The sequence below is a fragment of the Anabas testudineus genome, chromosome 11, assembly GCF_900324465.2.
Source record: "Anabas testudineus chromosome 11, fAnaTes1.2, whole genome shotgun sequence".
Taxonomy (NCBI): Eukaryota; Metazoa; Chordata; class Actinopteri; order Anabantiformes; family Anabantidae; genus Anabas; species Anabas testudineus.
The window spans coordinates 12,409,492-12,424,022 of record NC_046620.1 but is presented as its reverse complement, the minus strand read 5'-3'; the positions used below and the strand labels follow the sequence as shown (position 1 = coordinate 12,424,022).

Sequence of the window (14,531 nt, the reverse complement as noted above, 5' to 3'; positions counted from 1 at the left end):
CATCTTCAGGACATTTTTTACAGTACTCATGGAAAAAAAAACAGTGCTTTATTAACTGTGTTAAAATGTGGGGTTTAGTTCCATTTCCCATCCTAAAGACTTTAAGTACCATTGTTATCAGACTGTTTAAATAGGTTTTCCTTACTAGGTGATACTTCATGTAAGATTTGAGCTTTTCAGTCACCTTTTGTATGTGTTGCCACTATTTTGCCTTATTAGTGTTAAATGCAAACACAGGAGTTCTGTTAGTTACCTTGTGTTATTCTCCTTTTATCTTGATTGTATTGTTGCTTTCTTATCAATGCCCAGTGTTCATATTGTTAATTCTACCTATTCAGATTGATTTTCAGTACATCAGTCTTAAATGTGTTCGTATCCACGGTTCTTGATCTGCCTTTGTGTCCACCTGATGACAGTATAAGTTGGCTCTGACTGTCTGCTGGCGATATCTCATTAGGATGTATGCTAATTGATCTAGACATGCCTGATGTGGTTTACGTGTTGTCGTGGAGCACTTGCCTGTTGTATTGTTTCCTCCATTGGTCACATAGGTCCCTCCGGCGGGACTGATGACACAGAACACCACTCATGTCAAGTGTCTGCAGCCACAGTCAGACTAATGGTGTTAGTTGTTTTGTCATGCATTTTACTAATGCATGATGCCGGGGCTAACAGTTGACTAGCCACTGTTGAATTATTCTGCTTTCCTCTTTCCTCTTAAGGCTCAGTGCACCAGACTGGATTACAGGCTCCGGTTCTGGAAAAAAAAATAATTAATCCCGTCAGGAGGAGAGCAGAAGTTTATATGCTCCTCTGGAGCCACTAAAATAAGGGGGGTTACTTTGTCTCTGTATCCTTTACCGTCTGCGTCCTGAATCCGTGATGATTTCATTCCACCCTCCTCTGTCTCTCTGTTCTGCAGGTAATGCAGGTGGTGAGGGAGCAGATCATGCGAGCGCTGACTCTCAAGCCTAATTCCCTGGACCAGTTCAAGAGTCGCCTGCAGAACCTGAGCTACACAGAGATCCTGAAAATACGCCAGTCCGAGAGGATGAATCAAGAAGACTTCCAGTCCCGTCCCATCCTGTGAGTCAGCCAGTGTAGTGGTATCATAGTGTAAATTTTATACCTTCACCCTTAAAGTACCTTTTTAAACCATTATACTGAGGGCCTGAGGTTTCCCACAAGAGTCTGTTTTTGTGGCAGCATAGATGGCAACGGAATAATATGTACTAAAATAGTTTTAGCTTTATTTACAGGGAAAACATTCAGAATATACACAGGCATGTTCTGTAGAGGCGGAGGGATGCTCACTGATACTGATATTGTTAAAACTCTTGTTAATTGCAACTTTCCTTCTAAAGCCAGATGAGGACATCTGTTTTATCTATGGCCAATTTATTTGTAATTGTAATTGTACCTTTATTTTTTTCTCTCTCAATTTTTCTACAAAATGGCAGCTACTAGCAGGTCGTACCTGTGCTTTCCTGTCATGATTGAAAATATGCATTCAATTCAGATTGTCTACAAATGGCATTCCCAGTGAATGCTTCATTAATGACCCCCCAGCTCATTAAGCATGGAGAGCTAGTTTGTAATAGATCATTCATGTACTGATCGTGGATGCAGGGCCTGTAATGAAGAACATTGTTTTCTCCTACATAATGGAGTGGCAAGTAGTATTGGAAAAACATTTCACTGAGGACGCTTGTCCCTTTCAACAGTAATCGATGCTGAGCAGCTTATTAAATCAATAATGGAAGAGACCAAACGTTAGCAGCCAATTAATCCCATGAGAGAAAGCACAACTAAAGCCAAGGCATTGGCCAAAATTATAATTTAGTAATATTTAGTATCTTATTCACATTCATAATTAAAATATTATTATTGTGTGTGACAAAAGGGAAATTCAGTAACTGTATCAACAGTAAGCGTATCGCTGAATTCTCAGGCTGCTGTCACACGGTATTGTAGGAGTAGTACGCCGTGAGTAATTGATGCAGAATCAGGTGTGGAAAAGCACATCGTAACATTTCATCACAGAATAAAGCGCTGAACTTCACGGACCAACGAGTCTCTCTTCAGCAGCGTGAGGCTACCTGAGGGTGGAATTTTCTTCTTATCAATACAGTGCTGCCATAACTTGTAAACATAATGAGCCAAGCGTGTCAGACAGCAGGAACTCTATTACGTGCTACAATTGCTGCTAATTTACTGCTGCAATTTATTATAGAGAATGACCTTAGACATCAAACCAAGGTGAAAAGGAGCTATTAGCTGTAGCTTCAGCTCAAAGCTGCCGTGTCTTTCGGAAAAAAAGGATTATTTTATTTCATTTGAAGCCCTGATTAGCAGAGTTTTGATCACCTTTACAGTTTTTGTTGTTTGTTTGTTTGTTTTTTACATATAACACAACCTCAACATCACTTTAAGAGTTTGTGCAGCAGGTCATCTTAGAAATGTTGAGCATGCACTTGTGAGAAAATGTTTTTTCTCACCCACCTAATTTTAATGCAGTCCCGAGAACACCTCACCTCCAGTACACTGTGCATTGTGATCCCCTTTTCCATCTGTGCTTGGCGGTAGAAAAGTAAGCGAGGCTGTTTAGTTGAGCTATCATGGCCCATCGTTACTGCAATGAACCACAGCTTTTCCCAATGTCTCTTAAAAAATGTCAGAGTGGATGTCTGACCACAGATCAATGTAATGACTGAAGCCACTGATGAGACAAAAGCATTGACAGGAAGGGCAGACAGATTGGCAGATGAGATCAAATGATCCCGAAGGGCACTAGAAGGATAAAAAAGGACAAGAGCATGAGAGTAAATACAGGAAAATGTCAAAATGCATCTCCTTTATGTGTCTAGAACTTGTGAAATGCGCTCATATTTCTAGATTTCTAGAGAAGTATAATGACAAGAAATAGCTAGGGAGCAGCATAGCTCATGCAGATAATATACAGTACATAATTTATGTTGACTGATGCTCGGTGCCTTGTATTAATATTCAACCCAGATACACATGTAGATGCCTGATAAGTGACAGTAATACAAGCAGATGCTGTAACACAGATTTCCACTGATCACCCTTTTCACTACTGTACTGTGTGGAGGTATGCAGTATCTGTACGTTTCATATTTTTTATTCCCTCCTGACATGGCACTCACAATCCAGGTAATTTTTTCAGTCAGAGGAATATTGTGTGCTGCCAGAAAACTAGAGCAAATATAGATATCGCTGGACAGGTGTGATATATAGAATCTAGATCATTCTCTTAAACCAATACTGCACTTGTTTGCAGGGAGCTGAGGGAGAAGATCCAGCCAGAGATCATGGAGCTGATCAAACAACAGAGGCTCAACAGGCTGTGTGAGGGAACCTGCTTCAGGAAAATCAGTAGTCGCAGGAGGCAAGGTGAGACACGCAGTACTCACACACACATACAAGTATATACAAACCTGATGTTGCACCACCTTCACCCACAATCCTAAACCACATTGACAATGTATCTCACACCTCCCTCTGCTGTGTCCTTCCTCGTCTTCCTCTGTTTGTTCTTTATCCCTCCACTCATCACCTTATTCTTTTTACTAGAAGAGCTTTGAAACTGTGCAGTGCTTGATGATTGTTCACACATTTCTGGATTTCTGAGCTTTTGAGGCAGAGACATCTATCACCACGCCACCTTTCTTCTTCAAACACAGAAGTGATACATACTTCTTTGTATCTTAGGATGCACACATATACAGTCTTCCATCCTTCTACCTATGTGCAGTACATACAGAAGCAAAAACCAAACACCAAGACATGAGGGCATTTTCCACTTGTACTTTCTGCTTCATTCAGCTTTGAGAATAGAAATGAAAGAATAACAAAAGGACAGGCTGTGGTTACCCCGGGCTCTACATCTCTACAGCTGCAGAAAATGATACATACACATAAACATTTCTCAACACAAGTCAGACAATTTGTACTGTAGCAGATGTCAAAGGCTGCAGGAGATGCTTTACAGTTTCACATTTAAGATCATTAAAGATGTCAGTTTTGTGTTTTGGGCCTTTTTTGTGATCACATACCCGGTGCTTTTTGTTTTGTCTTAAATTAGTGTACGTATTTATGCGTTGTTTCTCAGCGAGACACCGAGAAAAGACTAAGAAGGATACAAAGGAAAAACCCAGCAGCCAGCTCGGATAAGAGCGGATTTGAATCGTGCAGCCTAATATTGTGTTTCACACTGACTGCCACGATAAAGAAAGCCAGACAGGAGACGGGGGGAGAGAGGAGAAGCAGTGGTACCATTTAGCTTGTATAATGTACTGTTCCTCTTTTCACTCAAAGAGGATTTAATCTGCTTGAAACTTGATCCCTTCATTTCTCTGTCCTCCCTCCTGCACTTTCCTTAACTCCTCTGTCACTTTTTTTATTCTGTACACATACTGTACTGTACATGATATAAAAAAAAAAAAAAACAGTGACAGGCTTGTGGGTTGCATTACTGTCATCAACTGCCCTGCAGGAACTGTACTTTCCAATGAGTCAATCAAATTAAGTTAAACCTGGTGGGTTTTCCCTCCCTTGCTCTAATGTATTCTGGCGTTTTAAAGTCTGATCGTGATTCATCTTGGCAGCTGTCATCCAGATATTGTCAAAGCTGGATTACAGAAACAGAAAAACTGAAAAGAAACACAGGAGTGAAGGAGAAAAATGGATGGCAGAACAGATGTGATCATCTGATCATTTATGCTGCGTGCAGTCGGCTGATTTATGCTTGTCTGGCTTTTGTGCAGCAACATGCTGAGAACAGGCCCATATCAACATGTTCATTACATAAGAAATCCTGAAACGTCTTGGAAATGAAGAATGCATCCACATATATGCAAGCAGCCACACGCAGACTAGACAGACAGACGTGTAAGACAGCCATTCATCATGAATGAACCCCTGGATTTATGCTGCTAAAAGCTAGCTGTAGCTGTATTTGCCTCCGAGGACACATAAATAAGTCAAGGACATGTTGTTTACAGTGCCCCCTACAACTCCCCTCAGTCATCAACACTTCGAGCATCACTGCTTCTTACCCTTCTCTGTGTATTTGTGAATGTATAACACCTTCACCCATTCCCTTTTCTCAAATGTCTTCTCCTCCGTTTCCTCTCCTTTTGTTCTCATGCTGGCACTAACAGTATATCAATACAGTTACAATGTGAAGAGAACTTAGTCTGCACCACTTAGGCAGTATGAATGACCAAGATGAAGAATGACAAGGGCCATAAAGCAAGTTTCCGTTTTCATTTGGTGCTCACATGGGATGATATTAAATCAAGATGAGGATGTTGCATAAAAAATGCAAAATCCTTCCTAATTTCCTGATCTTCTTTTTCTTCTTTTGTACATTACTCAGACAAACTTTCACAAACCTTACACTTAGATATGTTAACTCTCTCTGTTTATGTACTGAATCTTGGCTGTATTTTTTACGTACATGAACAGGCGACCCCCCTCCTTTCCTGACTCCTTCTCTCCTCTCAGTGTTTTCTATGACTATTTCAAAGTCCTCCAGCCTGCAGGGACTCAAGTACCTACATTAAACTTTAATTTAGCTGACTCTAGTGTAGATAACTCTTCTTTTTACCTTCCAAAGTGCCAGTCTGCCCATTACAAGGGGATGCTTTTCCCTAAAAGCTCAGGTTGACGTTTTGAAGTGTAGAAGAAAGAGCACTACCTGTACCGTGTTTTAAGTGCTGGGTACTGACAGGTAACGGCACTTGGGGTTTAGGGGAAGTGTGCTTTGTGCAAATGTTGCACTAAAAGTAAACTTTACCCTCTTTAAATTCAGGTGATGTGATGTTTGAATTGCTGAATTGAAATGAAACTGTTGCAGTTTAAAATTGTGCAAGAATAAAATGAAATCCAAAGTAGAGATAAAGAATCTTCCAGCCAAAGGAAGGAACATATGTGGTTGTATACAGACAGACAATCAGTCACGCAATCAGTTAAGCTGAACAGTTGAAAGCGTTCCCGCCCATCACAGTTGCCACACACATCTCTCTCTGCCCCCCGCGGATTTGTGCCACTCCGCACCAGCCTGGCACCACCAACTGTCTATTTTCAGCAATTAGGATTTGGACCGTGCCACCCATGCGCAGGCCAGCCGGGCCTCTCCCCAGTCTGTGCCCGATTACTGCCAGCTCAGCTTGGTGCCCACGTTGGCAGGGAACCTCTAAACAACACCAGGCTGGCTGCCGTGGAGGCACTGACCGTAATCCACCGTAGCCTACAGCTGGTAGATGCAGGCCTCCGCTGCTGGATTATTGATCAGCCAGGAGGCAAACATGCTCAACCTGAATAGTTATTTTGTCTTTTTAAAATGGATGTCTTTTTTTTTATTTGCATTTTGAACCACAAGCAAATGCTGTTAGTCATAATACTGATCTATTTTACCACTAAACGTTTTCATTTCAGTCCTCAAGTACAAACTAGCCACCTGTTCTGAATGGAGAGATCAACTTGTGACCAATTATGTGATGCATTTGCACATAATTGCAGGCTTCTTTGCAACATTTTGCCCATGATTCTACACCCAACCATCACATACCCCCTTTTAAATGGGTGTTTAGTAGAAGCGTCATCTTTGACACAAAAGTCTAAACAACAAGTGCATATGAAAAGGTTTGGACAACAGAATTTATTTGCATGCAGGTTTTTCCCTTTTTCAGTAGTTCAATGAACCCTTTTCAACACCATAGTGTTAAAACATCCTATAAACAGCTTTTATTATTTAAAATATACAATGTTGTAACCATAGATCTATAATTTTTCTAATTTAATTAATTAATTAATTAATTAATTATTCTAATTAAAACACTCCTCCCAGAAGTGTTTGGGAGGAGTGTAGGCATTTGAGGACTTGCACCTTTGCTGTGGACTGGCTGCATATAGGAATTTGTTTTCATGTTTAAAAGAACTTAAATCAAGTGCAATGTTTGGAAGGCAAACTGGTGGTATTAAAGCTGTTTAGTATATATACTGTCCAGATCATCTTAAAACAACAATAAATAGGAAAAACACACTTTGCACCATGATATGTGCACCTTCTAGTTCTGGTTTGGCAGTTCCTGGGTCCAAAGGGAGGTGAGAAACCCAAACATGTTGGTGAAATGTGAGAATATATACAGTGTAGGACATTTGGATCTGCTTTTTCCATTATGACAAAACACAGCCGCAGAGGTTTGTCTCGCTGCAGTGATCTGTTCTTTCTAAAACACATAAGCTTTAATTTACCACTGTCCAAACAAAGTGAGTTAAAAACCGGCCTCAAACATGATGAACTCAGCCCTCTGACAGTGCTGTGTTGTCTCAGTAGAAGTTACCAGGCAGGATAAGTTTCACCAGATCAAAGTAAAGGTTTCATCTTTGTCCCATTTGAGCCCAGAACCCAGCATGTCTTTTGTTGATCCTGAGTCCTTGAGTGTGTATGTTAGTGTTGAATCATTGTTAAAAGGATGAAGGCCAACTGTCTGTTTTGTTGCCCATCAAGATTCCTCCCTGATGCACAGCCCATCTGTGGATTTTCCTCATGGCTGTTTTTTTTTTTTTTTTTTGTCACATTTTTTTTTTTTTTTTGCCATGCTAATTTTCTTTCCTGTTGATGACTCATGCAATCCCATATGATGTTCTGTGCCAGCCACTGATTTATTTCATAACTCCACTAAATCTGTCCTTCCTCTCCTCCATCTTTCCTTTCTCCTCATCATTTCTTCCAGATAAGTTTTGGTATTGCCGTCTGTCGCCGAATCATAAAGTCCTGCACTATGGAGATCTGGAAGAGAGCCCTCAAGGCGAGGTGCCCCACGACTCTTTACAGGACAAACGTGAGTGTGTTTGACAGTGATTGTTTATTTATATTTATTCAAATATGTATTTTGTATGAGACGCACTTCATGAGACACACATAGCCCCAAAACCAGTGTGCAGGCAGTGACAAGTAACTGTCACTGACACCAACTGGTCAACCGGCTTAAAGAGCCAGCATTTAATTAATTAATTGTTTTTCATATTCTTGCACAGTGATAGATTTTAAGTTTTAATCACTGGAATTAACCAGCCACCCATCTGGGATGACACAGTTGTCACAGTGAAGTTGTTGTTGTTGTTGTTGTTGTTGTTGTTGTGAACTCACTTCTGTCCTCTCTGCAGTGCCCGTGGCTGATATCAAAGCTGTTATAACCGGCAAAGACTGTCCTCACATGAAGGAGAAGGGAGCCCTGAAGCAAAATAAGGTGTGTGTGCACGCGTGTGGGCAGCTGGGTGTGTATCCAGGCAGGAGAATGTGTTTTTGTGTGCGCGAGAGTTGCATAACATGAAGTCAGTTACATAATTTTGCTTTGGGAAATAACACAATAAGTTGAGTCTCGGTGCTCGGCACCGAGCGGCGTATCCATCAGCGGCATTGTGAAGCCATAAATCAAAGAATAGTCTTTTTGCTGACACATTTTACACAAGAGCCACCAAAAAATGTGCTGACCTATATCGTTTGGTGTTTGAATTTGAGAGTAACACATCAGCGCACCCTCTGCTGTGCCTTAACCAGGATGAAAGAGCCATCTTGTCTGTGTACATGAGCCCTTCTTCTCCCACACTCTGCCTCTGCAAACCTTTGCACCCCACCCACAGAACTCTGATATATTGGATGTTGAATAAATAGCCTTTAAGACAAAGGAGTACACCTCCTGCCCGCTTTGTCTCCTTTATTACCTTGTCAATAAGCTTAGGCCTAGGAGAATGACCTGAACAGTTACTCACTGTTACAAAGCCAGCCAAAGTCACCTCTACCACAGGGTTTAGAGATGAGATGGCCCAGTTGTGGAACAAGCAGTGTCTTCAGATTGGCACACATATTCTTCCAAATGCATTCATTACAAGCAGTTCTTCGATCCCTTTCACCATAATTGCTTTTGTAATCATTCCATACGCAATATATATCCCATAAGTATGTAGTCAGCGCCATATCTGCCTCATTTCAGACACCTTCTGTGCCTCAAGACAAGCTTGTTATTTAGAAAACAGGTACAGCGACCTGAAAAAGCAGTTTGCCTGTCATTTGTGCTGCATTTTGTATGTCATTACCGAAGCAAACCTTTTTGCTTTATGTGCATTTTAAAGGTAATGATTACACAAGTGACTGGGAGGATTCAGTATATGATGTGCAGATGATTGTATGTTCTGCTATCTCTCATTTAATCTGAAGCTTTAAAAACTCATTGATATTTAAAAGTGTATATATATTTTGCAAGTGGCAAACGTAAATGTTTTCATTTCAAATATTTTCAATTTTCAAATACAGTCATGATAGTCATTAGCTCAGTGATAAGTATATAAGTGATACTGTTTCAGCATCGCTGCATCTTTTCTTTACCAAGCCTCCTGATCTGAGACAAATCGTACTACTGAACTGCATCTTTAAAGCTCTCCTTCACAAAATGCGACTTGGGTGCAGTCCCAGATTGTGTAATTACCTGCTGCCTTAGTAAATCAGACACTAATTTCACGCAAATTGCAAGCATGCATTTAATGAATTGCTTTCATGTATACAAATCTGTCTCGGTGTCTTCACACTGCATTCAATTTATTTCCTACAACAAACTATGCTGGCTTTTTAAGGGAATATACCTGGAATCACATCATATCGCATCCTATTCCCAGCACCCCCAGGCATTTTCAATATCTAGGATCTCTGTGTTTCTCTGTTTGATGTCTGTCTTGCTCATAACTGATGAGTTGATGTGCAGCTGATGTAACACGTGGTGACGAGATGTGAGAAGAGGTAGATTGCACTGGTATGACAGCATTGTGGTGTAAATCTCACCTGTTATTCCTCCTCTTTTCTTGCACCCCGTTTTCTTTTTACCTTTCCTTTCCACCTCCTCCACTGTGTCACCGTCTGCACCATTTTCTCTTTCTCACTCCTCCTCTGCCTTTCACCCTGTCCTCTCTCCAGGAGGTGTTAGAGCTGGCCTTCTCTGTCCTCTACGAGTCTGACGAGTATTTAAACTTTATTGCTCCTGACAAGCATGAGGTAAGCCTACACCGTCTAGCCTTGAACAAAGATTCATCACAAAAAGAGGTTTTCTTTAGTACGTACATATGCAGCAGACTAAATATATGTGTTTTGTCCTTTCATTTCTTTCTCCTTGCCAATAATATTTGTTGATATTTAACAACACAATGTGCATAAAATGAAAATACAGTAAGATGAGATCAAACTAGACACACAGGAAAATAACTGTAAAAGTAAAGAACGCGCACCAAGACTGCAGACATGACTTCCCTAAATCCAAATCCACATAAATCCCCTAATTAACATATGCATGAACATTAAATCTTAGTCACTTCAACAATGTCAGAAGCCTAGCACATACTGTAAGGAAGACGTGGGGGTGTTGGAAGGAGCAGCTGAAGAAAACAGCACTGACATGAGTGTATCAGCAGAAAACTGCAAAGTGTAACATGGCTGGACATGATGGGTCTATTTTCATCTTTTTTTACTAAAGCACAGTGAAGTTGAAAGAATATTTTGCATTGTAGTTTGGAATGGATGTGAGTTTGACTGGCCGTCAAAGACTTTGGTTTGGACTGCTGGACTGAGCAGCTTTGTTTATAACAGTAATATCTTTGACGTTCCTCTAGGGAGATCATTTTATTGGTGCTTTTATCCAGAAACTTATTTAAACAAAGAAGTTTGAATTTAGGACAAGATAGAAGGTGTCCCTGCTCTGTTTTCCCGGAGAAACACTGCGTATAAACTTTTCTCCCTTGGCGGTTACTTTCTTTTATGCCTGCTTAAATATAGTTTGTGGATTCTGGTAGAATATTTTTTTTTGTGTTCATGACTTTGGTTTCTTTCTGCCAACACTGATTTGATTTCATTTTAAATCTCTCTCGGCAGTACTGCGTGTGGACAGATGGTCTAAACGCCCTCCTTGGTAAGGAGATGACCAGCGAATACACCAAATCTGACATGGACACCCTGCTCTCTATGGAGATGAAGCTTCGCCTCTTGGATTTAGAGAACATCCAGATCCCCGAGGCCCCACCCCCGATTCCCAAAGAACCTAGCAACTATGACTTTGTTTACGACTGTAACTAGATGAACAGCCCACGAACCCAAACCCCAGCACCTACTGTATTCACTGGACCAATCCCCTTTTCTTATAAACTGGAACAAAAATGAATAAAACCGTATAATATAAAAAGTGAACTGTGATTGAAAGAAAAGGGATTTATTGAACTATTTTGCTCTTGCTTCTCGCTAGACCTTAAAGAGGGAGAAAACGGTGCGTATTAATAGGCTCGCTGCACTTGAGGGACTCGGGGTTGAGTCGCCAGGTTGCCATGGAGAAGAGAAACCAGGAAGTATTTGTTAGGCCCATCGTTGGTCGTCCTCTGTCTTCTTCCTCACTCTATTCTTGTGTCTGATGTTTTGAAACATTCACTTCTTCTTCTCGGCCGAGGCACCCGCTGCCCTTTTGCTTGAAGATTGTTGTAGAAAAAATTCTTAGAAATCCAATTTGATTCAGCTTCATTGTTGTCCTTTTTAATGTTTATTTTATTATTTTTCCTCAGGGCTTTTGTCAGGGTTGGCGGGGAGGGGGGGGTAGTTGTGTAGTTCAGGAGCAGGGATCGACAGGGGTATTGTGTTTTGTTGTCAACTTCCCAGGAGTATTTCCTGTCACATTCTCACTTATAGTATTTGTGGCAGCTAAATGTTTCCCAAGAGGCTGAAAGGAAGGTTGAAGATAAATACTTCTTTAAAATAGTCTCTCACATCCACTCTGTCCTGCTTCACTTATACAGAAGACTGTTAGAATAAGTCAATCCTCAACATCCAGGAAAAGTACTACAGCAAAAAGCCTCTTTTCAGTATTTTCATGTTGATGTTATCATGCCACCGCTGCTTATTGCAAATTGTGAACAGTGGTTTTGCCAAAAAAAAAAAAAAAACAACCAACAAGCCCCACCGTTGTGAAACACACTCGTCTCTTCCTTGTTTGAGCGTCTGTTGTTGCAATGACTGCTGTACACCAACATTCCTAAGCAATAGTTGAGTTTTTTTTTTTATCATTTGTAAGAGAGTCATGATTTAGTGCTTTTCAAATTGTGAAACTGCCAAGTAGTTGGTTTAACTAAGAGGATGTTAGTATTTGGTCAAGGGAAATTGTCTTTTTCTGTTTGTTCAGGACTATATGGCCACTAAATTAAAAGTTTATGTATTTTTTTAATTTAAAAACAAATCATGGTTGTTTTTTAGTATCATTTATATATTTTCCTCTCCCTATTTAATATCTTCAGATGTTCTTTTTTTTTTTTCTTTAATATTTTCAAAGCCCTTCAAAACTGCTGTTTACATTAAAGATTCAAGGACTGTAACCACCTTATGTAGTTCTTCTCTTCATTCGGGACCATTGCAAAGTTCTGCACACGGAGGTGGAAGATTAGTCTTGATAAAAAAAATTTAAAAAAAACCACCACCACACCAACAGAAAAAAAAAAAGAAATCAATCAATACCCAAAGTGCTAAAACAACAAACAAGAAATATCTTGTTATAAAATGAATGACTCAAGTAAAACATCAATATTCATTTAATTCAGTACTTTAAAAAATCCTTTAACCAGAAACATCTGAACAGTTTATCAAAACTGGGTTTGAAATTTACAGTGGAAACAGTAGAGTAATCATTACTGGAAGAAGAACAAAGAAAAACAGCTGATTACTGAAGGTGCGCCTCGCTGCACACATCTCATGTTTCAGTGAGTGGGAGATATTAGGCACGGTGACACAGATTCTCTGCCATCTCACCACCTCCTCCTTCAGAGACGGCAGGTTCATCCGCCTCTGTCAAGCTTGCCCAGCCCGCAGGTGTGCTGTGAGCTGCTGCTTATCTGCCAAAGCTTCGGAAAATGTGGCACTGGCCTCTGCAGACTAAGGCAAAACGATAGCATTTAATGACAATGCATTAGTCGTCTCTGTTGGATCATTGTCAGAGCTGAAAAGACACCTATACACAAATGGTTTCTGATAGCAGATGTCCGTTATGTTCAGGATCCAAATTCAAATTTCTCTATAGAGGAAATTTAGCTTTAATAAACAGAATCTCCGTTTACTGTCACTTAAATGTTTTACATGTTAAAGTGGGCAGAAAATGCCATTTTTAAAAGGTAGTATTAGTTTGGACCATAGCCTATTCAAAAAAACATCCCACTACACGCCTGTTTGAATGCCACACCTTTCCTGAGCTGTGAGCATCTTTAAACATTTACAGGGAAATAAATCTGTCCAACTTTGTGATTTATGACACAGAATAAGTTATCATCTGCCCTCTTTGTTTTCAAGCTGCGTATGTTATCTCAGTTCGCCTTTCTGTGTGTGTCCCTGGTTTTGGTGCCTGGGTTTTCCCATTACATGCCTGGCTGTGTCGCAGGATATTTTGTTTTTCCTACACACAGGTCGCAGCAGTCCCATACTCCTCGGTGTGTGACACCATTTCCTGCTTGACGGCTCTATCTACCACCCATCCCAGGAAACTCCACTGTGCTCCATCTTCAGGGGAAGATTGTTCACTCACTAATGGATACTGATGCCCCTGTGCTCATTAGAAATTAAGTCAGTGCCTACCAGCATCTGTCTCACACTCTCTTGGGTGTAAAAAGAAAATACTGTCTTGTCTACCATCCCTTCTCAGATATTTGAACAGTCACACTCAAATGGCTCCATTCCTGGAAGCGGAAAGCTGTGGTGTGTTTTGGGCTGAGGAGAGCCAATCTGTGAGGTGGATTACTCACCGGAGCTGATGAAAATCTGATGAAACTCTGTTAGCCACTCATTAGCAAGGATGAAAGAGGAAAAACAAGAGGCGAAGAAGGAGGTGAGGACGGAAAACTCTCCGATGTTCCTGTTGTTGTTCCACATTAACAACGGACAAATATAAAATAGGCCTATACATATTAAGTCTTTCGCATAATTACAATTTTAAGGTGTAAGATTTTATGTGATAACCACTTGTAATGCCTCTATCATTTCAAATTGGGTAATTAAGATTACAAAGTTAATTACATAACAGAATAACATAAATGCTAATGCAAAATAACCAAAAAGTACCAAAACACAGTTCAGTTGCAATGTTCACAGTAATTGGATGACTGCTCAAGAAAAGCAAATTCAGATTTAAAAATTAAGTTTCATCAATATCCCTGAGGGCATCACCTAATTGTCTTGTATTTTTATTAGTTTGTCCACTCCCTGTACTGTAAACCTGACTTTTAAAGAGATATTGATCCAGTTTGGCACATGCTCAAATCCATAATTAACCTCTGACACCGACTAATGCATCTCTGTGGGAATCTTGTGGCTTTATTACTCTATATAAATCACCACTCTTGTTAACAGTACATGGTTGAGGATGTGTAAAATATGTTGGCATGTGAACAGATATTGTAGAAAAATTAGGTGTTTTTTTTTATGTGCTTACTACATG

At 40.2% G+C, this 14,531-nt stretch overlaps 1 protein-coding gene across 3 annotated transcripts in view; it reads left to right on the top strand.

Annotated features, from left to right (window-relative positions):
* elmo1 (engulfment and cell motility 1 (ced-12 homolog, C. elegans)) overlaps positions 1-12,010 on the top strand; it is a 79,064-nt gene extending 67,054 nt beyond the window's left edge. For all 3 annotated transcript variants that reach the window (XM_026347623.1, XM_026347621.1, XM_026347622.1), the window contains exons 17-22: positions 923-1,086; positions 3,302-3,414; positions 7,764-7,871; positions 8,197-8,279; positions 9,998-10,075; positions 10,946-12,010. In XM_026347623.1, coding sequence (XP_026203408.1) covers positions 923-1,086; positions 3,302-3,414; positions 7,764-7,871; positions 8,197-8,279; positions 9,998-10,075; positions 10,946-11,146 — 747 coding nt within the window. In that variant the 3' untranslated portion in view covers positions 11,147-12,010. The remainder of the gene's footprint in view (positions 1-922; positions 1,087-3,301; positions 3,415-7,763; positions 7,872-8,196; positions 8,280-9,997; positions 10,076-10,945) is intronic.
* Positions 12,011-14,531: the final 2,521 nt, after the last annotated feature.